The sequence below is a fragment of the Leptonotus elevatus genome, chromosome 3, assembly GCF_054856555.1.
Source record: "Leptonotus elevatus isolate MCC_2025b chromosome 3, RoL_Lele_1.0, whole genome shotgun sequence".
Classification (NCBI taxonomy): domain Eukaryota; kingdom Metazoa; phylum Chordata; class Actinopteri; order Syngnathiformes; family Syngnathidae; genus Leptonotus; species Leptonotus elevatus.
This window is the reverse complement of record NC_141241.1, coordinates 18,667,216-18,692,378: the sequence shown is the minus strand read 5'-3', so window position 1 is coordinate 18,692,378 and position 25,163 is coordinate 18,667,216. Positions and strand designations below refer to the sequence as shown.

Below are 25,163 nucleotides of genomic sequence, written 5' to 3'. Positions count from 1 at the left end.
GTTTTGTGGTTACATAATGATGCTATGACTAAAACACATTATTTGTTAAAACGGTTTGGAATCCCTTTGATATTTGTGTGGGGGCATAAATGCAGCAAACCACATGTGGTCCATATTACCAACTGCATACACGGACAGTCTGACAATATGAGCAGCGTCTTGGGAAAAGACTAGCGGCGGGCGGGGGGAATGAACCTGGTGGCTGGGGGGGTTGTGAAAGTATTGGCGAGTGAAGATCAACTGGGCGGGAGGCCATAGAGTCTCGTGCGATGCAGAGAGGTGCGTTTGGACCAACACGAGAAACAGGGATGTTGAACTGCCCAAAAAAAACTTTTGTTCAAAGAAGTCGATGTTTATGCAATGAGCGAGATTTTGCGTCTGCAAAAGACCAACGCGTTGTGAAAGCAACAGCAAGCACATCGACAGCAAAAGATTGGCAAATTTGTGTAGGAAAAACCTTACAATGCTTCTTTCTTTCTTTTTATACTACAAGCAAGTCACGCAAGCACTTGGGATTGGTGAATTGCGACCTGGCAGATGTATAGGATGGTTAGAATTACAGTAATCTCCTGTGAGTGATTTACAGTAATCCAAGCAACTGATCCCTGCCGCATATAGGGAAAACTGTAAATAATTGACACAAATCCGTCTCAAAATGTTTAGGTTAATATATCACACACAACACATGATCGCAAAACACTTTAACATCATTTTACAACATAGTCTGACGTGGATGCATACAAATGAAATCCGTCTCAATCAACCCCTCTGGGCGATGTGTGGTGCTGATTTTTTTCATTAAGGGGACACTTGACTCATTGAGCCATTTTCAGCAGTTAAAAAGTTAATATTTCATCAAGATTTTTTTTCTGGGTTTGGTCAGCATTTTACAGTTGCTATTCCAATGAAATCAGTCAACAAAACAAATATGTATATCTGTTGGGATTGACTTGCTGAATCCCATAAGGATACATCAACAGAGCAAGTCTCTCTCCAACAATAACAAAAGTACCAAGCAGAATAGCATCCCATTGTACCTCCTTAATTGATCAAATATTTACAAACAATATAGAAAGTAAAGTGATAAGTGGAATATTAATAAATGCTATTAGTGATCACCTGCCTGTATTTATTATTTATAAATGTAATTGTAGAAAACAGAAGCTATTAAAGGAAATCAAATATAAGCGATTAAGAACGATTAAATCTATAGTGGCTCTAAAAAAAAAAAAAAAGTACAGTAAATTCACAGTATGTATAGGCCTACAATGAAAATGGTCGTTAAAGCATGAGGTTTCATACCATCATACCATTATGAGAGTGCATCTTCAAGAATGATTATTATTAAAAACTATAAGCGAATAATTTTTGAGAAGTGTTGCAAAACTGTTTCTTCCTGTTTCCTTGTTCTTCTGAAGCTGTATGTCAGAATTGTAGCCTCTATTTAACGTGAGTGTATTTTAGACAATGTCCTCTTGTGCCCCTCATCCTTGTGCATTTTTATTTTTTCCTCTATCATGCTGTTTTTTTGTGTGTTCTGTCACCCCGCCCATTTGTACCACGGTCTCAGCGAACTGTAAAAAAATAAAAATAATAATAATATTAATAAATACATGTCTTTTCAAGGGCACAGCTCGAAATATTATGAATTGTATCATTTACAAAATTTTGCAAACATGTACGTATTTTGACCTAATGTACGTGCCATACTTAGCGACCTTCTGCGCATCCGCCGTAGATCATGCAGGGGCTGCAAATAGTGCACCGCAAATCCAAGCGCGGAGCCATATAGTTGTCATCGGCTGGGATTTTTTTTCTTTATTAGCACTTTACTGCATTTTAAATATAATTTTAAGCAGCAAACTTGCCAAAAACCTTGTGAAACAAGAACCACTGCCGCAATGTTTGATGACGCAAGCCAATATAGTGGCGCTGGTCGATGACATCACACGCACTATCCATTTTGCACGTTTGTAACCTGTGCTCCCGAACACTACTTGCAAGTTTACACTTCATACTGGAGAGCGTGGGTATTTTACTAATGACTAGTGAAAATACTATAGTAAGGTTAGATACATTTAAGTTGGCTTGTTTGTTTAAAATCGATTGCTGTGATGCTTCGTTGCAGAAGGACCCTCACGAGTCACCGAGGTTTGTCTCTGTTTCATAATATCTGCTTAATACACGGGGTTAGTTGGTTCATATTGTTTTATTTATTGCATCACTCATTGCGTAAGACCTATAATAAGGCGTTTGTGGTTTGTTTTTGCACGGTGGGGGTCGGCATGACATGACATGACATGCCATCATCATCATCATCATCATCATCATCATCATCATCATAATAATGCATCAGCTATTTATTTTTTAACATACTAAAGTAGCAATTGAATGTATTTTTTTTTTGTAGTGTTGTGTTGATGTGAGTGTAAAATGGTATATAGTAATAATATAACGCGAACAAGATGGCGTTTTTTTAAAACTTCCTGAAAAGTTGTCATTTTGACAGTACGAAGATTTTGCCCAACAGCGACGATATAATATATCGGATATATGAATGTATATGTATGTATGCTTTTGTAGTGAAGAGTTATGTCTTGTTTATAATGAGGGTTGTACTTAAAAAAATAAATAACATAAAATGCATGGATTCATATACTGTATACTGTATGGGTTGTATACGTATCTATTTATTAGTATTTAAGCCTTCAGCTCATGAAAAAAGGGAGCAAAAACACGTGTTGCATTAATATTTTTGTTCAGTATAAATGGTTGATTAGAGAAGTTGGAAATTATTATTGAATACACATCTGCTTGTTATGAAAACAATTGTTTAATTGAAAACTAGTTAAGAAAACCAGCCATCTTTTAAATATATGACACAAACCAGCGTGTTTAACATCACACAAATATCTGGCATTGGAAAACACAGTGAAATTTACTTATTTTTTTCTTTAAGCTTACCATTTTAGATTTGAATGTGGTAGATTTGTCTGTAAACTAATGGAATTAGTCTTCTTGAATTAAAGCATCAATATTTTGGAAACAGATACACACCAAAATACAAGCGTCAAACGTGTATACATTTCAATGGAATAACTACAAATGTTTACTACCACATATATTTCGATGTTATTTCGTGTTCGTATTAACCACAAAGTCAACTAAATGTATTTAATTCCACAAGCTCTGGCTTTGAGCGTTGAACGGTTGGTACGACTCTCTTGGAGAGGCAGTGACAGCAGAAGTGAACTGATCAAATGTGGCATATATAAAAACATGAATAAAACATTCCAGAAACACCAGTAATAAAATCCCCTCAACAATAGTCCAAAGACATCTCAGACACACGTAATTATTTATATTTACAAACATTTACCTAATCACAACAATATGTTGAATGATTACAGGTGTGACTATTTCTCAAGGTTCAATTTAAACTTTTGCAGACGGTTACACTCTAGAACAGTTAATGGTAAAGTATTCCAAATCTCTAGTACCCTACAGCAGTGGTCCTCAACCCTGGTCCTCGGGGACCGGTATCCAGCCTGTTTTCCATGTCTCCCGCAGCCAACACAGGTGATTCATATCATCAGCTAATTAGCAAGCTCTGGAGAAGCCTGATAACGATTCCCACCTGTGTTGGCTGTAGGAGACATGGAAAACAGGCTGGATACCGGTCCCCGAGGACCAGGGTTGAGGACCACTGCCCTACAGCCTAAAATGAGAAGCTGTTCTGTCCAATGTGGTGGGTGTGTAATCACAAAACAGTCTCCTCTAGAGGGGACTCAAGTTGACTCTTACGTCATTTTTATTTTTATTTTTAACAAACCCTCTTCACGGATAGCGCCTTACATGCCACATTCAACATGGCGGCGACATTTACGTACGATTCCGCGCAATGGCGGGATCTATTTTACGTTTGCTGCAAACCGGAAAAACGTTACTGTAAAACGAGCACACGTTAAAAACATCCCGGGCCACCGTTTCTCGACATAATCGCCTGAATGAATGGTGTATGTGTGTGACCAGTAAGTGAAACGCACTTGTTAGACGCATGTTTCCATGCATCAGCTAGTGGCCAATTCGGTGTTTAGGTACACACTCCACATTGTGTTTTGACCAGCATTCACGCGTGTATTTCGGTATACGTACAAAATGCTGTTTGGTTTTGGTGTGCAAAACAAGCCAAATTTAACGTCACTAGTCTCAATAAGTTTTGCCGCATTTGTAAGATTAACCCCCCTACTAATGCCAAAGTTGGGACAAAGAGTTTACTAGTTCTTGGACCTTTAGAGCGATTTCAGGGATGTGGTCATCTGTAAACGCAGTAGTAGAACAACTGGAGTGTCTCCACTATTGAACTTTACTCTCGCTTCTTACAAATAATGAGAAAACTAGTCGTAGTAATACTAGCAGTGCTACTAGTTGGGTCTAGTAGGGTTAGTGCAGCACAATAGTTTCTAAAGGATTTTGGTTCAATTGAGTTCAGGTTATAGGCCATGTTAATAGTAGAACAAGATTGAAGATTGAAAATGATTAATCTTGGCCTCATTTTATATATAACAAAAACCTGGCATTTGAGCATGGGGGTGTTGACTTTTTAGATCTACTGTATTTCTGTATGTTGTTATTTGCTGAATATTGCATATCCTGTTTGTGTATGCCTGACGCCAGAGACTTTAAATAAATATTATTGATTTTGTTTAACTTTAAAGTATCTGAATTTAATTAATATCCTGATCAATCAATTCTCCATTGATAATATTAGCTTTTTTTAAATCAGATTTATTTATAATTTTTTACACATCAACACCTTACAAAATAAGATGAAGATAATGACAATCAGTCCCCATCCCCTTAAAAAAATCATCAAACAAGTTGGACGATTTTTTAAAGATTTTTCTCTGTAAAATTAAACAAAAGAAATGTAAAATTGTCAAATGTTCTGCCTGTAATTATCTTTATTGTTGTAAGCATCAAGAGACCAAAACAGATGTTATCTTATTCATTATATATTTTTTAATTGATCCGCTGATTAATCTGTTATCCAAGTTTTATTCTGCCAAATATCGGCATCGGCCTAAAACAAAATAATAATAATTCCGTATTAAATAATGTTATCTGTATCACAGATATGATCTCTTAACTCAAGCCAAAATGTGTTCCTGCTGCGCAGCCATTAATATCTGCTCCACGTTCTCTCATCTGGACTGTCAACGTTCAACACGAGCAAGCATGAGCGGCTTGGTGGAAGGCTCCAGGGATTCGGCACAAGCTCCCGAGCTGTCCAAGCACCCTCTTCAGGGACTCAAATTGGCATCGCACGCCGTGCTGGATAAAATGCAGCAGAGGGGCAGGACCAAATGTGCTAAATGCGGAGGATCAAGGATGTTCTTCTGCTACACATGCTGCTTATTAGTGGACGTCAGTCTGCAAGAAATCCCCACTGTCAAGGTCAGTGTAAAGGTTCGGGGGATTGTTTGTTCTTCTCGGCCTCGGGTTCAAGTCTTTGTGACGGTTAGAATAAAATACGTCTGCTTTGCATAGCTTCCAGTGAAGATAGATATCATAAAACATCCCAATGAGAACGACGGCAAGAGCACTGCGGTTCATGCCAAGATCCTCGCACCCAGTGACATCACCATCTACACGTACCCGTGCATTCCCGAGTACGATCAAGACGAGGTGAGCTGGAACTTTTTCATAGTTCTAAACTAAGCGTCATTTGATTAATTCTGCTGTCTGCTTATCTCACCCGTTCCCTCACTAGGTGGTGTTGGTGTTCCCCGGTCCGGGCGCTGTCGCAGTACAAGACATCATCCAGCGTTTGCGTGACAGGATTGACAAAAGGCCCTTAATAAAGAGGCGGAAAATAGAGAAGTCTCCAGCCGCCGCACACTCAAATTCGGGTTCAGGGCTCCCAGATGAGACGAAGGGCTCCGAATCAAGGCTGCATCCCCTCCAGCGGGTGGTCTTCATCGACAGCACGTGGAACCAGACCAACAGAATCAGCACGGATGAGAGACTACAAGGTACTTAACCATTGTTTTTATGGTTAAGTTGGCCCACCCGGTTTTAACATCGCCACTCGTTTCAGACCTGCTCCAGGTCGAGCTGACGACTCGGAAGACCTGCTTCTGGCGCTCCCAGAGGGGCAAACCGGACACGTACCTGGCGACGATCGAAGCCATCTATTATTTCCTCAAGGACTTCCACGAGCAGTGCCTTGCTCAAGAGTACAGCGGAGAGTACGACAACCTTCTCTTCTTCTACTCTTACCTGCACACGGTCGTCAACAAGTCGAGGGAGGCCAGCAAGAAGCAAGCCGAGGAGAAAGTAACAGCAAGGGACTGAAACGAGACTGTGAATTAAGTCAAGTTCCGTTTTGAAGTTTTGTTTTGGAAGGGACAGTGAAACATTCGTTGAAGCATTTGGGATAAAATGCTAACGTCCACGTGAAGTGGAAATTAACAAGTGTCATTAACGTGCACACACTCGAAAGTGGCCATGTTGGCTTACTGTCCGAAGGGTCTTTAAAGTGGAAGTCAACCTTAAACATTTCTTGACAATGTTATATGTGACCTCACGAGTCTAAACATGACATTTTAATTAAAATTACATTTGTGGAATAAGACGTATGAACCAAAATCCAGCCCTTCTTTTATCCATCTGTGGGGGCGGCCATTTTGTCACTTGCTGTCGACTGACGATGACATCAATGTTGCTCAGGTAACAAGCAATCACAGCTCAGCTTCAGAAAACAGGTCACGACCAATCACAACTCACCTGTTTTCTGAGACCTGAGCAACATTGATGTCATCTTGAATGTGTGTGTGAATGTAAGGCTTAAATTGGAAAGCGCTTTGGACACCATATGGTGTACTTAAAGAAGTCCAGTTCAGTTGACAGCAAGTGGCAAAATGGCCGCCTTCTGAGATGGATACAAATGGCTGGATTTTGCTGCTTAACTCATATTCCACTCACACAATATTAACCAGAATACCATATTTTGACCAGTGTGGCTGCATAAAAATGGGGGTTTGACTTCCCCTTTAACTCATTCACTGCCATTGCCGCCTAATTTTTAATAATATTTTGTTTTTAATCGCGAGTTAACGAGTGAAGTCACGCGATTAATTACAATAAATTTTAATTACCTGATGGCCCTAATTTTTAATAATCTTTTTTTTGAAAAAAAAAAGAAAATATTTTTCAAAAGATTATTAAAAATTAGGGGTGCCAGGCAATGACAATTTGTAATCGTAATTAATCGCATGACTTTACTAGTTAATTCACGATGAATCGCAAATTTTATATCTGTTCTAATGCAATAAAATAATTCTAGGTTTTCATACTCTTGTTAACAAAAGTGGGGGAAAAAATTAAACTAATAGAAATAGTTCAAATTAATTTTTGATGTCTTTAGCTGTCAATGGCAGTGAATGAGTTAAGTACAAAAAAATATTTTGAGTGATATGGATTGCACAGTTCCCAGAAGGATTATTTCACTTTAAAAGCAGCAGTGTGAGCCATACAGTACATTTTAAATATCTTTATTTACAAACCAGTACACGGGATTTTACATTCCCGCCATTCATTAAATCTCATCTACTATTGTACATCATAAGGTCATCCATTTCATTCCATTTGATGCAGACTGAAGAGCTAGTGCTGGAGTTGGAAACCAAAACATTTATTTTGTACCAAGAGGCAACATGTAGTCAGTCAGTTAAAGGTTGGGGGTGGGGCTAGTAGAAGGCCTCCCTGATCTTTCCTTGAAGGATGTCACATGTCTTCTTGGCATCTCCCAGCAACATGGACGTGTTGGCCTTGTAGAAAATGGGGTTGTCCACCGCAGCGTAGCCCACACCCAAGGTCCGCTTCATCACGATCACCTAGACAAATATTGCAAAACCAGATGAGGATAAAGAATTATATACCTGTGTATATTAATTTTAACAATTTCTATTAGTTTAAAAAAAAAAAATCTACTTTTGTTAACAGTATGAAAACCTAGAATTTTTGGGGGGGTACATTTAGAACAGATATCAAATTTGATTGTGAGTTAACTTAGAGAAGTCATACGAAAAAGCATGTTTTTTTAAAGAAAAAATAATAATAATTAATTACAATTATTTTATTTTTTTAAGGAAAATATTATTAAAAATTAGGGGCGTCAGGCGATTAACATGTTTAATTGTAAGTAATCGCATGACTTCACTAGTTAACTCACGATTAATCACAAATTTTATCTGTTCTAAATGTACAATCATTTTTTCTAGGTTTTCATACTCTTGTCAACAAAAGTGGAAAAAAATGTTAAACTAGTAGAAATAGTTCAAATGAAATTGTGATAGCCGTCAATGGCAGTGAATAAGTTAATGATGGGTAATAGTGGTGATTATTCAAATCCAAAGCTGGACTAACCTGTTTGGACTTCCACACCTCCAGGACCGGCATGCCGGCAATGATAGAGTTGGGGTCCTCTTGGGCGGCAGAATTGACGGTGTCGTTGGCACCGATGACCAGCGTCAGGTCCGTCTCTGTGGGCCGCAGACATTTTACACGTGATCACACGAAAAGCAAAAACACAAGTTCCTTTGAACAGCACTGATAATGAATTCCCCAGCACCACTTAGCAGCATCATAAACACAACCATGTGTCTCAGAGTGTACGCCTGATTATCGCTTGTCACAACAACAGCGGGCTGATCAAAGCAAAGCTGGGTGGGGAAAAAAAAGCATGGCGTGATAGCTTCACAACATTTCTTGTAGTTTTACTCAACACCTCGCGGCTAAAGTGACGATCAGCCTCCCCTCGTGTGGGATCCTTACCTGGAAAGTCTTCATTGATCTCATCCATCTCCAATACGACATCATACGGTACGCCGGCCTCAGCCAAGAGCACGTTCAGCTGGCCTGGCATGCGTCCGGCCACTGGATGGATACCAAACCTGAAGAGGAAAAAAAAAAGAAGTATCATTTAATTAGTTCATTAACGAGAGGACGTTCAAGCGCAAGTTACCTGACAGTCTTGCCTTGTTCCTTCAGCATCTTCACCATGTCTGCAATTGGATACTGGGCTTTTGCTGCACACAAACCCCAACCTACATACACACAAAATCACACATCAAGCTTAAGTAGCTACAACTCATTCACTGCCATTGACGGCTATAGAAGTCAAAAATTCATTTGAACTATTTCTATTAGTTTTCCACTTTTGTTAATAAGAGTGTGAAAACCTAAACATATATATATTGTACATTTAGAACAGATATGAAATTTGTGATAAATCGTGAGTTAATTATTGAAGTCATGTGATTAAATAATTACCATAAAAAATATTATTCACCTGATGCGATTTAGAAAAAAAAAAAGATTATAAAAAATTTGGGGCGTCAGGCGATTAAAATGTTCATTGTAATTAAAAGCATGACTTCACTAGTTAAATCACGATTAATCACATATTTGATATCTGTTCTAAATGTAAAATAAAAAAATTGATAGGTTTTCACATTCTTAACGAAAGTGGAAAATAAATTTAACTAATAGAAATAGTTCAAATGAATTTTTGACGTCTATAGCCGTCAATGGCAGTGAATGAGCTAAAAAGAATTCTCTCGACTAATTGCGTCCCATTCATTTAGTTTTGTCTGGATCATGTTGTAGACAGTCGTACTTATCTCACTCAGAGCCTTCATTTTCCATTTGCTAGCCTAAACTTTGCGAGTACATCGGTTGGACTTTACACGGTTTCTCTTAATCAAACGCGGATGTCGGACCACACATCTGTCCATGATTTGGTTGTAAAAAAAAATTAAATAAAAACACACACCGGCCCAAATAGCAGCCATGTGTATCCCAAGTTATTCTTTGTGGTTGACGTAGGAGGCAAGAAAAATACACATCTTATTCTTGAGTGACCTTGACGGTACCACATTGTACGGTATCTTCAAGACGGGTCAGCAACCTTTCCCGTCAAAAGAGCCACTTTAGGCCAATTAAATAACAAAAAAAATCTGTCTGGAGCCGCAAAACATTTGAACAATGTGATAAAGGAAACAATAGTCTATTACAGCTGCACCGTAACAGAAAAATATGCAGCATCCAATATGTAGAGATTTATTTTATTCTAACTTTCATTTTACTTTTTTTTTTTCACACTTTGCTTTTCATACATTTTTTAGATTTCCTGCCTTTCTGTCAAATTTCTGACATTTTGGGCAATTTTATGAACATGTTATGGTCACTTTCTGCCTCTCTCCTTCCTTTTTTGGACATGCTACAGCTATTTTTTTGACATTTTTTTCTGTCTTTTTGCTATAATTTTGTGGACATTTTGGAGATTTCTTCTTTTGATTTTGTACATTTTTATGGTTACTTTTTGTACATTTTCTTTTCTGCCTTAAATCAATTATCTGAGTTTTTGTGCAAGTTTGTGGACATTTTATGGCAATTTTTAGAATGTCTTTTCTTTTTGGGATATTTTATGGTTACTTTTTGAACATTTTCTTTTCTGCCTTTTTTTATATTAAATTCTCTGATATTTTGGATATTTTATGGTCATTTTCTGCTTTTTATCTTTTTAGAAATTTCATGGTCACTTTTTGGAGGTTTTTATGTCATTGTTTTCTGACTACGTAAACATTTTTACTATATATTATATTTAATCTTTATGTAAATCAATTCATTTAAAGATTTTATCTAAAAAATATATATACATTAATTAGTGCTGTACAAGTTAAATAGTTAATTAATCACAAAAAATATCACATGAATCATGAATTAATGCAGATTAATCACACTATTCATTTTGACCGCGGATGATCATTTAGCTGACAGCGGATGGTTACGTTTAAGGTAGCAAGGTTGGTTGGACAATAAACATAACTGCATGCATATTAGTAAAGCATTTAATAAATGTTTGCCATAACCATTTGAAATTATGCAAGTAATAAACTGATTAGAAAAAGATGATGATGAGCATGTGCAGTGGATAACGTTTTTTGAAGACATCCTCATAACATTAAATGTTGAAAAAAATAATACTGTACATAACAGGTGCTCATTAAATTTGATGGGTAAAAATATATATTTTTTAATTAAGTGATTAATCAAAATTCTAAAATGTAATTAATCTGATTAAGAAATTTAATCGTTTGACCTCTCTAATATAAATTTGAATTTCTACTCTTTTTTTTTTTTAGATCCATAGGGAGCCACAAGAGAGGAACCAAGTCCAATGATGAATACATATAAATGTTCATGATGGTGACAAAAGTTGGGTAGTACCAGAGATGCTACAGTCGAGTCTACTGAAGCATAATGTGAGGACTCAATAAGAAAACCATCCATTCATCTAATCCATTGGCTGTAATGGGGAGGCCTCAACTGTGCAATAGACAGTAGTCTACATAGGATTTGTCGTCAAAGCTAAATACCAGAGTATATTTTGGCTACAAGTACCCGGTCAATTGGCTATAGCTTAACAGTGATTTTAGCTCCCTCTAGTGGTAGACAAAATAATCACTACTTTAAACGTTCAAACTGTTGCAAATTATATACAGTATGACATTGAATATTTGTAATACATTCCAATTAGACCTCAAATACTGTAACATAAACACAACATGATCCAAATGTAGCGAGCGCTACAACCTAAATGCATGCATAAAAAAAAAAAAGAGCAATGATGATGACATTACCGAATGAACAATACTGAGCTCTTAAAAAAAATAAAAAAAATAAAATAAAAATAAAATAAAAATAAATGCATGCATCAACAAAATGTGATAACGAGTAAACTCTGGTTGTTTATGCGCGTCTTGTACCTGGCGTGATGATGATGCTGTTGGCTTCCTTGATTACGTCGATGGTCTGGTCCACGTTGACCTCCGTGTGGGTGCCAACGATCTCCATGGGTTTGCCACCCGCTGTGGAGGTGGTGCCGTAGCCGCCCAGGATCACATTGGGCAGGGAGCGGTTCATCGCCTTGGGGGAGGTGGCAGACCGAAGTCACCGGGAATTAAGCAGCATCAATATTTTTACTTTTGTCTTTTTCAGTCCAGAATATTTTTGTGTACTGACCACACACATGATGTAAGAGAGGATGGCGCCAGAGGAGCCGATCAGAGCGCCAACGATGGTCATGAGATTGTTGTCCAATAAGAAGCCTTCGGCGCAGAGTGCCCAGCCAGAGTAGCTGTTCAACACGGTGATGACCACTGGCATGTCGGCGCCTCCGATGGCCGCCGTCAGGGTGACGCCCTATCGAGATCAAACGCAATAGAAGTCCTAATGCTGTTAAAAAAAACAATTCTTGATGCAGGCTTCTAAAATAGAACTGTGGTGTAAATATTCACCTCCTCAAGAACACTGCATTCACATTACTTTGCATTTTATAGGACACTGGAATATTTGGAAACTCTAAATTTCAACATCATAAAACTAGTGCAGTTTCACTGCCATTGACGGCTATAGACGTCAAAAATTCATTTGAACTATTTCTATTAGTTTAACATTTTTTTTCCCACTTTTGTTAACAAGAGTATGAAAACCTAGAAAAAATGTTTTATTGTACATTTAGATTAGATATAACATTTGTGATTAATCGTGAGTTAACTAGTGAAGTCAAGCGATTAATTAAAATAAAAAAGAATCACCTGACGAGATTTAAAAAAATAAAAGAAAAAATTATGGGCATCAGGCGATCAAAATTAGTAAGTAATTGTAATTAATCGCATGACTTCAGTTGTTAACTCACGATTAATCACAAATGTTATATCTAATCTAAATGTACAATAAAACATTTTTTCTAGGTTTTCATACTCTTGTTAACAAAAGTGGGGAAAAAATGTTAAATTATTTTTTTACGTCTATAGCCGTCAATGGCAGTGAATGAGTTAATTATTATTATTTGGCAACTTTTTGATTTGGTTTTACCTTTTTTTTTCGTAAACCCCACATATGCAATTAGTGGCTTAGCATTCTGTTTTTGTACTTATTCCACAATTGACAAAATAGTTTATAGATGCCACAAGATGGCAGCAAAGCACTATTGTTTCTAAATGAAGCTCCTCAACTCACATCAACATAGTTCTGTGTCAACATGCCAAAAGATAATTGCAAAGATATACTTTTGTCAAAATCAGAATCATAATTACTGGAATTTTTATATGGTAGAATCAAGCTCCTCAACTCAATTCAAGATATTTCCTTGACACTAAGATGGCGTCATATTGCTATGTTTGTCTAAATAAAACTTCTCACCTATTTTTTTAAGAAAAGAGTATTAAATATTAGGGGGGTCAGGCGAATAAATAATTTAAAATGATGGGCGTCAGGCGTTAATTTTTTAAAATTGTAATTAATCACATGACTTCAATAGTTAAGTCATGATTAATTACAAATTTTATATCTGTTCAAAATGTACAATACAATTTTTTTCTAGGTTTTTATATTCTTGTTAACAAAAGTGGGAAACATTTTAAACCAATAGAAATAGTTCAAATGAACTTTTGACATCTGTAGCCGTCAATGGCAGTGAATGAGTTAATAACGTTCTTTGACACCAACTATGTGAAAGTGAGCTGAGGAACTTCGTTTAGACAAAAGTAGTGCTTTGCCACCACATTGTTGCCAAGGAAGTACATTGACGCGATTTGAGGAACTTCAGTTTGTCAAAAGTAGTGCTTTCGGCAACTTTGTGACATCTACTGTACAAGCGATCATTAACCTTGTTCATTGGCATCAATTATTTGCTATTCATGGCGAGGCTCGGTCCCTAACACGCTAACTGTAGAATATACTTTTCTCACCATTTCATTATCATCCTCGTGCAGAGTCTATTTTGACTATAAAATAATTAAACTTGCGCAACAGCATGATTTGAACTATTCTTCCTCAAACAACAAAATGGACGGTTCATGTTCGTCATCGTGGGAGTAACAAAGGTCATCTTATCTTGTCTTATCTGAGCAGTAAGCTATTATTTCCCCCCAATTTCCGCCCTCCCAAGCAGCAAACACACACACACACACACACACGTGTTCTTCCCCGAGTGGAATATGTGTTCATCATTTGCGGCACGACATCTTGCCACTGGCATTTGTCAGTTGTCTCGCTTGCTCCATTTGGGTTGTTTCTTAAGGGAGACGACTCCACTGGACGAACAACACAACATAATGAACCCAACGTAGAAGTTTCTGGACCGGCTCCACGGAGTATGCTCACGCACATGCACACTGAAACTCCACACGAAAGGGAGTCGAACAAAGAACCTTTGATTGGGAGGTAGACATGCTGACCATGTGAAAACATAATCATCACGCAGCCCAGAAAATACTTGAAAAAAAAGGACAATTTGCTGTATATTGACAACATTTCAATGTAGAAAGATGAATTAATTAAACAGGATTGTGATGTCACAAATCATGCCCTTATGTATTAACTAGCATGATAGTACATGCAAACGTTTGTCAACGTACGTGTCAATATGTACTTTTTAAATACTATTCATTGCAGGTAGTGTACCACCTATTTAGTGGAAACTCACCATAACAGTGGACAGCCCAGACACTCCAAGCAGACATCCCATCCCAGTGCCGTAGCTCGAACTAAGCATAAAGGGCACCATGCCTCCCATTGACGCCGCCATAAGACCGGCATTCAACATGTGACGTCCGGGCAACAGGAGAGGCGCAGAGTTCAGGATGCCTACAAAACAGTCAGATGCGTTTACTTCTGGGTCGTTCCGTGACACCCTCTCCAGTGGCACCTCTTCAATTTTCCAGATTTTTTTGTTTTATGATGTCAAAAGAAATCATCCGAAGGTTGAGGGTCCTAACTCGAACCTTTTTTGAGTTATGGCCGTTCAAAGTTTGGGTGACGCCCACTTTTGGGATCCGGGAATCGCACGCAAAGTTTTGGACCATATTTGGAGGCCCCCATCTTTTGTTTCAATGTAGGTACAGACCTGTAACTTACTATATCTATGTATTATCAGGATCTGTACCTAGAAATAGCATAGGTGTACTATTTGTAGAGAAATTAACTCATTCACTGCCATTGACGGCTATAGACATACCAAATTCATTTGAACTATTTTTATTAGTTTATTAGTAATTTTTCCCCCACTTTTGTTAACAAGAGTTTGAAAACCTATAACAAATTTGATTGTGTTAAAACAGATATAAAAATTGGGATTAATCGTGAGTTAACTATTGAAGTCATGCGATTAATTACGATTCAAAATTGTAATCGCCTGACGCCCCTAATTTTTAATAATCTTTTCTTTAAATTTTTTTTTATTCATTTTTCATTTTAAAATTAGGGGCATCAGGCAATTACAATTTGTAATCTGAATGAATCGCATTACTTCACTAGTTAACTCACAATCATATATATTATGGGTGTCAGAATAATCGCATTAATATCTTGGCACCAATATTTTTAACGCTTGATTAACTCATTCACTGCCATAAATTAACGGCGATTCAAATTTGTAATTGTAAGTAATCGCATGACTTCACTAGTTAACTCACGATTAATCACAAAATTTACATCTGTTCTAAATGTACAAAATAAAAATGCTACGTTTTCATACTCTTGTTAACAAAAATGGAAACAAATGTTAACTAGAAATAGTTCAAATGAATTTTTGACGTCTATAGCTGTTGATGGCAGCGAATGAGTTAAAAGGATACTTGACTCATTGAGCCATTTTCAGCAGTAAAAAGTTTATATTTTGTGCATAATTCATTTAATAACTTCATTATTTTTCATGTACAGTTAATACCTTTAAAAAACAATTTTACCACTTGCTGTCGACTGAAGAGGACATCGCCTGTGCTGAGGAAGTAGGTAACGACCAATCATGGGCTCAGTTTGCTGAGCAAACCCAGAAAACAGGTGATTGGTCGCACAGATGATGTCATGATGTCAAAATTCAAAAGACTATTTCCCTTTATCAACTTTAACAAAAAGCTGGTGGCCCTTGTCCTTCCATTTTTCTGTATGCTGCCATCAAACCAAAACGTTTAGAATGTAATCAATTATATGACAATTTTTTTTTTAACTTCTTAATTTGATATTGGCAATGATGTGGCTATTCTTTGGTGGTAAAAAAAAGTGACCATAAACATATTGCATGAGCATGGAAAAGAATAGTATGTATGGGTTAAAATGACTCATACAACAATAAATAAATGTGACCGCAGAGACAAAGTCAAAATCCAGAGCTGGATTTCCTTCGAGGATCATTTCGGCTTTGGAATGATCAAAGGCGCAATCAGGAACAGACAACGCTGAAATAATTACTGTATGTCAAAAAATCCAAAACACTAATCAGACATGTAAAAGAAGCTCTTCAAAACATGCGCTTTAGTTCTCCAAATGCGGCAGCCACGCCAAGTGACGTACCTTGCAGCTTGCCATAGGCGACCAGCGAGCCACTGAAGGTGACGCCTCCGATGTACGTGCCCAAATAGGCCACCGTCTTGAGCACACCAGCGGCCGGGTGCGCGTCAAGGTGCGGGAACTCGATCATGTATTCCGCCACGCAGGTGAGAACCGCCGCCAGGCCCACCAGGCTGTGGAACGCCGCCACCAACTGAGGCAAGTCGGCGATTTCGATCCGCTTGGCGAGGGTCAGACCTGCGCGTCGGCAAAGAGACAGTTCAGTACAAGACCAGTAGGGTTGAATGATTACGAAAAATACAATATTGCAATATAACATGTTATTTTTTAAGCTCTTCTTCCTATGTGTTTTCAAACAAACCTTCTCATACATGTCGACCAATAGAACATTTCGACAGTACAAAGAAAAATGAGGAAAACCACCAGTCACCTGCGTTCTGTTTCTCTACTTTAAGCAATTGGGCCTGATCTTCAAAGGGCAAAACAACAGTCAAAAGTTTTAGTCGCCTGTCCTCTACTTCCCCTCCCAAAAAGAAAAAAAACATGAACAATCAAAGCCAAGAGGGGTTGTGCTGAACGTCATTTATCATACGCAAGTTTTTGATGACCATTACAACATTCAGCAATGGTGATGAAAGAGTATGACGGGTCTTGTGTGTTAAAATATTTTCACTTTCAGGACTAGAGACAGATGCAAACTTGAAGTATGTGTTTTGCCCATTGTGCTTCAGCAGTTTTTCCCGGGAGATGCTCATATATATATATATATATATATATATATATATATATATATATATATAATTAGCGAGCTACTTGCAGCACTTTTATCACTCAAAAGAACGGCTCCACGCTGCAAAAAAACAACTTTTATTGGAATAACTTGATTGTGAGACTTTTTCCTTCTACTCTCTAATGTGGCTACAACTTAACAGTGTATCAAACCACACTGCCCCTAAGTGGCCAAATCGAGTACAACATGAACAGCGCTCCCAATGAAGGCACACACAAAGGCAAGACAGTATAAAATAATTTAAATAAAATTGATTTTGGGACAATTTAAAATCAATTCTTAAATCGTACTAAATGAGAATAGATTTTTTGGCACACTCCTAATATATATATATATATATATATATATATATATATATATATATATAACCAGAATAGCTCGGACTCCAGTCCATTTTTCCTATTGGGTTTGTTTTGACAGTTTTACATCTGGCTGTGCTTGTTGTTCCGGTCAGTCTGCTCTCAATGATTTTCCTGACATCAGCCAGAAAATAGTTATTCATTAATTACAAATATAGTTTTGTTTATGTGCCAGTGATGTACAGTGACAGGCATAACAATTAAAGATGCACTTTGTAACAATTTGCCCAAAAATATCTTTACAATAGCCTCTCTGGTTTTTTTTACCATTCATGACTGAAAACATTTTTAATTAGTAAATTAACACATTAGCTGTTCATAATAGGAACTCCTGCAAGCTTATGGCCAATAGTTTTCAGGATTCTGGTTCAAATTTCCTGCCCTCTGTCTGCAGATGTGACGTCATGGGCGCTTTTTGTGTATGTGCAGAAAGGAAAATGCAGTTTCATTTTTCAGCCACAGGTGGCAGTAGAATTGAATTGTCTGCGTTCAGTAGCTTTAAATGCTATTTCATTATATGACAGTGGATACAATAAACCTGTCTACCTACCTGTTGCCATTCATACAATAGAAAAAGTCATGGGTCCATGTTTATATCAGCTTTGTGCTTAATTAACGAGTCCAGATTTCAAACGGACTCACGCGCGTGTGAATTATTACAATGACTGGCACTGAAGTGCGACCATTCAGAGCTTTACTAGTCATGTTTTGCATATTGCCGTCCGTTTCAGTCATCAAACATCTGGCGTCTTTTCTCAAATAAAATCTCACCGTGCCTTTTGGAACAAGTAGTTATCATGCAAAGCCTGTAAACAACTTGAAGCGCACACTCAGCAGCAGTCCATGTTGTCGGAAAAGTAGGACGCCACCTACCCAGAGTCCCTCCGGTGGCCATGGCCAACGACATCTGCGACAGCAGCTCTGGGGAAGGCTTGAGTGCACCGAGGGTGGCGGCGATGCCCCCTGCAACTCCCATCATGCCCAGCGTGTTTCCAAGGCGACTGGTGCCCTGAGCGGAGAGGCCCGCCAGCGCACCGACGCAGCACAAGCCGGAGCCCAAGTACATCATCTGACAAACAAGTTTTTCAAACAGATGTGAGAGCAAAAAGAATTTAAAATTGCTACGTTTTGAGAAGCAAGCATGAAAGAAAACAAATGTGTAACTGCCATTTTATTAAAGCGGGAAAAGAAAGGACAGTTTCGTTAGCACAAATCAGAAACTATTGCCTATAGCTGCCACAAGATGGCAGCAAAGCACATTTGTTTTACTAGATAGTTGAATAAACGCTCTTTCACCTGCTCGATGCTGTAGCCAGCTGCGACAGACGCGCCGTATCCACCAATAAATGCAGCCCCAGGTAACATGTACAGGTAGTTGTACTCAGGGGGGTCCGTAGACCGCTTGAACATGTCCAGCATCCGCTGGGTGATCAAGAAACCACCTAATGATGTAACAAAAGTGCTTATTTATTTAGTGGTGGGAAAAAAATATCGATTTTTGCATAAAAATAAAAAATGGTCAGACCAGCAATGTTGATGGAGGAAATAAAGGCAGCTGCTAGGGCGAGACTCTCAGGAAGTGAGGACGGTGTGAGACCCCCTCCCATCAGAACCAGACCGCCAACTGCTGTCAGACCTGTTGAAAAGCACAACGATAAAAGCTGAAAGTCACAGAACATCAAAACTATTGTCAGTATTGAGTGCTGAGGCTCAAATAGTGACCTGAGATGGCGTTTGTCACGGACATTAAAGGCGAGTGTAGCGCGGGGGTCACGCCCCACACAGTGTGGTACCCCACGATCCCGGCCAGGCCGAAGGTCGTCACCATTTGCGTGAACGCTGCGTTGGGAGAGATGAGGCCCAGAGCCAGACAGGTGGACAAACCTGCAGAGGTCAGCATAAAATAGTGCTTCTTAACCAGGGTTTGATCGAACCCTTAGGCTTTAGCCTCAATGGTTCAAAAATTGTGAGTAATTGACACCCACCCTAAGAGGTTTGTAATCAAATTTAAAAGTCTACATTGACTAAATGAAGCGCTACCCCTCAGTTCAACATGGTTGCATGGTACAGAGATACCACCAAATAGTGCCAAAAATAAAACTTTTAGCACAAAAACATCAAAAAGCAAAGTTTTTCAGCAAATATCAGATGATAGGTTCACAAACACATTCTGAGAAAAGGCGAATTCACGAACCATTCACTGTAATGTTGATTGGAAGGGGCAAAATCCATTGATTAACCAAGAAGTTCCTTGTTTGCTATTTTGTGAAGAATGGATCATGCACATTTTTGAAGCAAGCGTGTGTCTCTCTCACACACACACACTCACATTCTTTTTATCTCACTCACACACACTCTCCCTCTCTCTCTCACACACACTCTCCCTCTCTCTCTCACACACACACACACACACACACACACACACACACACACACACACACACACACACACACACACACACACACACACACACACACACACACACACACACACACACACACACACACACACACACACACACACACACACACACACACACACACACACTCACTCTCTCCCTCTCCCTCTCCCCCTCCCTCATTCCCTCCCCCAAAGTATCCCGTGGAGCTGCGCCCTAACTAATCATCGCAGAGCCCTGACGTGCATGTGCCTGGAGAAGACAGTAAGCAACACTAAGTGCAACACAAAAACAAACAAGATGATGTGTAAATAACGGTCAATAGCATGTTTGGCTGAACATTTTTCTACGAGTAATTTAATGTTGTGGTATTTGTTGGAAACAGTAGGTTTTACATTGAGAAGTATAAACCCCATGTTGCTCCACTAGAAGGAAGCAGTCCTTTGAGTATTTTAACCTGACATTACACTACTCATAGAAACTTCTGTTTTTGGGTTAAATTTCACGATGAAGCTAAAATTAACCAAAACCTTTACATGTCAACTTCATTCAAACTTCTAAATGCAAATGTTTAACTATTTAATATTTCAGTACTTTTCGTGCAATTTTCTGTTCCCTAAAAAGGAGCTGAAAGGCAACGCATTTTAGGAAAGTCCCGAAATAAATAAGTAAATAAATAAATAATAATTTACGTCATTAGAAGTATTGGTGTCATTGTTTAGGCTTTGCGTGTCCTCTCCCAACCTGAAGTGTAGACGCCAGCATTAGTCATTGTGCGTTTGAAGGGCGAAATTGCAGCCACTTTCTCAGCCTCCAACTCTGACAGGGATTTCGCTTTCACCGGTTGTGGGGGGACAGTCTTCGGGAGGGGCGCTGGGAACGTATTCTGTCCATCCTGTCGACGCACCAAAAACATGCAATAGTGTGAGAATGGATGACAACAACAGAATAGCGAGCGCAGTAGTTTTTGCGTGAGAAACATCTTGCTTTGTGGTAAACCCTCGCCAGAAGGGTGGAGGTACTCCAAACACAAACCTAAAAGATTAGCATGAAAGAAAAAGAAACAGCAATCAAGAAATACTTACCCGCAGTTTTGAAAAACAAATTGTCTCAATAACGCAGCCCGAGCACTTTAACGAGGGAGAAAGCGATATGCAACTTTGAGGTTGCATGCTTTGCCTTCAATAAACAATGTGTCAGCTAAAGATTCCTGGAAAAGTCCATTATGAGGCGTTCAGAACATTCTTACTGGTGAGCTGTTCAAAGCTGGGCATGGGTTTCTATATACTCATTTGGAAAACGACACTCGCATGAGAAGGTCTGATAGCCAAGAGGCGGAAATGAGCACCAGCAGAGCTCAAGATTACAAATCAAACCCACCCTCATCACAAGCGTCCCGCGGATGACGTGGTCCATTGTCCCGTAGTCGAAATCCTCTTTGGGTTCGTAGTGGAAGTACTCCTTGTCGGGGCTGATGGCCTTCAGAAGCTTCAGTACGTTGTTGGAGTAGAGGGTGCTGGCTTGGGTGGCCATGCGGCTGGGCAGGTCCGTGTAGCCAATGTGGGTCACGTTCTAATTCAAGGAAACAAAATCATTCACACTCTGTATTTAAGTACAAGTACAGATGCTTGAGTATATAAAAAATAAAAAATAAAAATAGTACTGATTCAACTGATTCCTGTTTACACACAGTATAAAAAAAGATTTTAACATTTTCTAGTTTTGCATTTTTACTGGCAAAAAAATAAACAATGAGATACTAACTCGTAGGGGTGGGAATCTTTCAATGTCTCACGATTCAATTCAGATTTTTGGGTTAGAATTGATTTTTGATTTAGAACGAATTTTGATTTAAAATGATTTTTGCTATAGATGTGCAAGGAATTGTAATGATCTACTCCAGTCTGACTCGCTCATGCTAATTAGCGCGCTTCTCGCGCCACTTTTATCACTCAAGAGAACAGCTCCACACTGCAAAAAACTACTTTTATTGGAATAACTTGATCGTGACTTTTTCCTTCTACTCTCTAATGTGGCTTCAACTTAACAGTGTATGAGACCGTGTGGAACCACACTGCCCCTCAGTGGCCAAACCGGGTACAATATGAATAGCGCTCCAAATAAAGTGAAGTAAAATAGTGTGAACTGCCCCATAAGATTTTTTATTTTTAGTAATTTAGCCAATGATAACAATCAAAAAAAAAAAAAAACTTGCGTGCACATGTTTCTTCACATTAAATTTTTGGGAAGCCAGAAGATGGCCCAAGACAACGCCATTTGCCATGAATTATTCTTGGAGTCAACAACATCAAACTCTTAAATAACTTGGATGGGGAATATCTTTCTTTTTGCCGTTTTCATCAATGCTCCCTTATTCACATTCCTCCATGTTGCTTCTATGACTGCTTTCCGCCTCATTCCCCCAAATCTCAAATTAGTATTAATGACCTTTTCTCTTTTTGTTTATGTCATTTTACGATGTGAGGTCAATTAACAAGCCACAATTTTGGAATATGGAAGCCCAAGTGCAGTTATTTGTTTTCAGATGTAGGAAGTAACAACAAAAATTGGTATGAAGCACAAATACCTGAAAAAGCTAATTAATCACAGTAACAAAATATTGGACTTTGTTACTTGTCGCCACTGGCATTTGGACACATTGAAATGACCAACTGGTGCATAAAAAATAAAAAAAACATACCTTGTGGATGTGCAGCTCTCCAGGCCTGGTGGTCTCAATGTTACCCCCCGCCTCGGCCGCCATATCCACCACCACGGAACCGTCCTTCATGGACTCCACAAATTCCTTCTTGATCAGAATGGGAGCCGTCTTTCCTGAACAGACAAGAAACATGAGACAATGCCCGATTACGCAGACCAAATTATGGACTCACAATTATGGCGAGGCGGCCAGGATGGATGGAAAACAAAACGCCATGCCCGGGTGAGAGTGACTGACCTGGAATCAGAGCGGTGCTGATGACAATGTCGACTTCTTTGCACTGCTTGGCGAACAGCGCCATCTCCGCATCTATGAACTCCTTTGACATTTCTTTGGCGTAACCGCCAACCCCGTCGCCGGACTCTTTGACGTTCACTTCTAAAGGCTCCGCCCCGAACGACTTGAATTGTTCTAAAGCTGCTGGTCTAATGATAGCAAAAGGTTATATGCAGGCTTGGGGAGTAACGGAATACACGTACCGCCGTTACGTAATCAGATTGCAAAAAAAAATGTTTTAACTATTCCATTACAGTTACAAGGAAAAAACATGTAATCAGATTACAGGTACATTTATTAAAAATGGGGATTACAATATCTACGATGAGTGCGAAAGAGGGCGAGAGAGAAGGACAGAGCAAGAGAGCGCGTGCACGGCCGCGCGAGTGGAACCGTTGCTACATGTCGGGGAGGTGGGGACGAACGAACTGACTAGTCGTGTCCTCCACACGCGGGTAGTTTGAAAAAGCTTCACGGACGGGAGGAGGAAATGGCGACCGGTGTTCACTGAAATTTACTCTGAGCGAAAGTTTGAGCTGAGAGTCCAGCGGCATGCTACGTGCTGTAGCTTCTTGCTAGCTTGCCCGCAAAGCGTACAACCATAATGTGAGTTACACCTTCCAAACAAATCTTTCTCCCACCAATTCACTATTTAAACATCATACACAACATATATATATATATACACGGCTAAACTTATGACTGGGACAAAAGTTCATTTTGCAGTTGATGTCACGCATCGTCATCCTCATTGAATGACTATCTATCTATCTATCTATCAAACTGAGAGGTGTGGTTGCTTTCAGTGACAGTTCGATAACAGCATATGGCCTTCAATCAATCAATCAATCAATCAATAGCCTACATGCTTTTTAATAACGCAAGGATTTTTGCTATTTGCAGGCTGCCCGGGTCCATATCACCCGCAATTAACAGGGGCACATTGTATAGAATATATATTGTGGTGGTATTTATTTTTTGGTCTTCATGAGCATACTCAATATTGGAGTAATCCAAAAGTAATCCAGTTACATTACTTTAATATTATGGTATTTGGATTACATTACTAACTAAAAAAAAATTTGCGGGTAATTTGTAACTGTAATGGATTACATTTTAACTCATTCACTACCATTGACGGCTATAGACGTCGAAAATTCATTTGTACTATTTCTATTAGTTTAACTTTATTATTGAGAAAATTATTGTACATTTAGAACAGATCTAAAATTTGTGATTAATCATGAGTTAACTATTGAAATCATGCGATTAATTACAATTTTAAAAAATTACCGCCTGAAGCTCCTAATTTTTAATAATTTATTCGCCTGACGCCCCTAATTTTTAATACTCTTTTCTTTAAAAATTATTATTATTTTTTTAATGTCCAGCTTTTCATACTCTTGTTAACAAAAGTGTGTGTGTGTGGGGGGGGGGGAATTAAACTAATATAAATAGTTCAAATGAATTTTTGACGTTTATAGCCGTCAATGGCAGTGAATGAGTTAAAAGTAACCCTCCCAACCCTGGTTATATGGAAAGATGTTTGAACATTTACTGGATATCCTTGATCCTAATTGGACTCGTTGATCCACTATGGCACACAAGTAGAACAACTGTCTCTTAAGTAGTAATGGCTTTTTCCCAGTACGCCTATTAGAGTCTCTAGTGCAGCACTGTAGTATAATTGCATGGTTTAATTGCACACTTGTAGGTCAAATGTGGAGTTAGTAATGAAATGATTGTCAATAGTAAAATACAACTGTTTTACTAGTGTCAAATTGTCTTACTAGTGCTAACAAAAAGCGTCTACCTTGTGTCAAATCCTCGCACTATTGCTCCCATCGATTTGGCTGCCCCTGCGGCTGCTAAACCGGCGACACCTCCTCCAATTACCAGGACCTAAAAACAGCACAATTTAGCTTTGAGAGTCTGGAACAAAGACACACACACACACACAAAATCTTTAATATCAACACTTGAATGTGGAGTTCACCTTAGCTGGTGGTACTTTTCCTGCAGCTGTGATCTGCCCGGTGAAGAATCTACCAAAGTGGTTGGCAGCCAAAATGACAGCCTTGTACCTACAAAACAAGACGCTCAGGTCACTCATTAAAGTTCTCAAACAACAGAGTCGGGCAATTCCCCGCTCATTATGCTGACAAAATAGTGCTTTGTTGCCACTTTGTGACATCTATG

At 38.7% G+C, this 25,163-nt stretch overlaps 2 protein-coding genes across 5 annotated transcripts in view; one reads left to right on the top strand and one right to left on the bottom strand.

Annotated features, from left to right (window-relative positions):
* Window positions 1-1,729: 1,729 nt before the first annotated feature.
* On the top strand, window positions 1,730-6,559 carry dtwd1 (DTW motif tRNA-uridine aminocarboxypropyltransferase 1). Of its 2 annotated transcripts, none has more exons than XM_086070667.1 (5): window positions 1,730-2,151; window positions 5,180-5,457; window positions 5,551-5,688; window positions 5,774-6,035; window positions 6,101-6,559. In XM_086070667.1, exons 1-5 carry the CDS (start codon window positions 2,115-2,117, stop codon window positions 6,355-6,357), a joined length of 972 nt encoding a protein of 323 aa, XP_085926793.1. In that variant the 5' UTR covers window positions 1,730-2,114; the 3' UTR covers window positions 6,358-6,559. The 2 variants fall into 2 exon arrangements, with proteins under 2 accessions (XP_085926793.1, XP_085926794.1); XM_086070668.1 differs by lacking the exon at window positions 1,730-2,151 and adding an exon at window positions 3,751-4,031.
* A 981-nt stretch (window positions 6,560-7,540) lies between these two features.
* The window catches only part of nnt2 (nicotinamide nucleotide transhydrogenase 2), a 24,056-nt gene continuing 6,433 nt past the window's right edge, over window positions 7,541-25,163 (bottom strand). For all 3 annotated transcript variants that reach the window (XM_086070663.1, XM_086070661.1, XM_086070662.1), the window contains exons 5-22: window positions 24,961-25,048; window positions 24,778-24,866; window positions 22,926-23,113; window positions 22,668-22,801; window positions 21,347-21,538; window positions 20,711-20,861; window positions 19,291-19,452; window positions 19,094-19,204; window positions 18,865-19,010; window positions 18,442-18,637; window positions 16,423-16,656; window positions 14,558-14,718; window positions 12,091-12,270; window positions 11,835-11,994; window positions 9,029-9,110; window positions 8,839-8,957; window positions 8,431-8,546; window positions 7,541-7,898 (exon numbers count right to left, since the gene is read on the bottom strand). In XM_086070663.1, the coding sequence (XP_085926789.1) occupies window positions 7,752-7,898; window positions 8,431-8,546; window positions 8,839-8,957; window positions 9,029-9,110; window positions 11,835-11,994; window positions 12,091-12,270; window positions 14,558-14,718; window positions 16,423-16,656; window positions 18,442-18,637; window positions 18,865-19,010; window positions 19,094-19,204; window positions 19,291-19,452; window positions 20,711-20,861; window positions 21,347-21,538; window positions 22,668-22,801; window positions 22,926-23,113; window positions 24,778-24,866; window positions 24,961-25,048 (2,656 nt within the window). In that variant the 3' untranslated portion in view covers window positions 7,541-7,751. The remainder of the gene's footprint in view (window positions 7,899-8,430; window positions 8,547-8,838; window positions 8,958-9,028; window positions 9,111-11,834; window positions 11,995-12,090; window positions 12,271-14,557; window positions 14,719-16,422; window positions 16,657-18,441; window positions 18,638-18,864; window positions 19,011-19,093; window positions 19,205-19,290; window positions 19,453-20,710; window positions 20,862-21,346; window positions 21,539-22,667; window positions 22,802-22,925; window positions 23,114-24,777; window positions 24,867-24,960; window positions 25,049-25,163) is intronic.

Excerpts from the sequence above, each read along its gene's own strand:
- dtwd1 (XM_086070667.1), top strand. The coding sequence starts at position 2,115 with ATGCTTCGTTGCAGAAGGACCCTCACGAGTCACCGAG. Across the intron at positions 5,458-5,550 it reads AAGAAATCCCCACTGTCAAG|CTTCCAGTGAAGATAGATAT; the intron begins GTCAGTGTAAAG and ends TGCTTTGCATAG. Across the intron at positions 6,036-6,100 it reads CACGGATGAGAGACTACAAG|ACCTGCTCCAGGTCGAGCTG; the intron begins GTACTTAACCAT and ends CACTCGTTTCAG.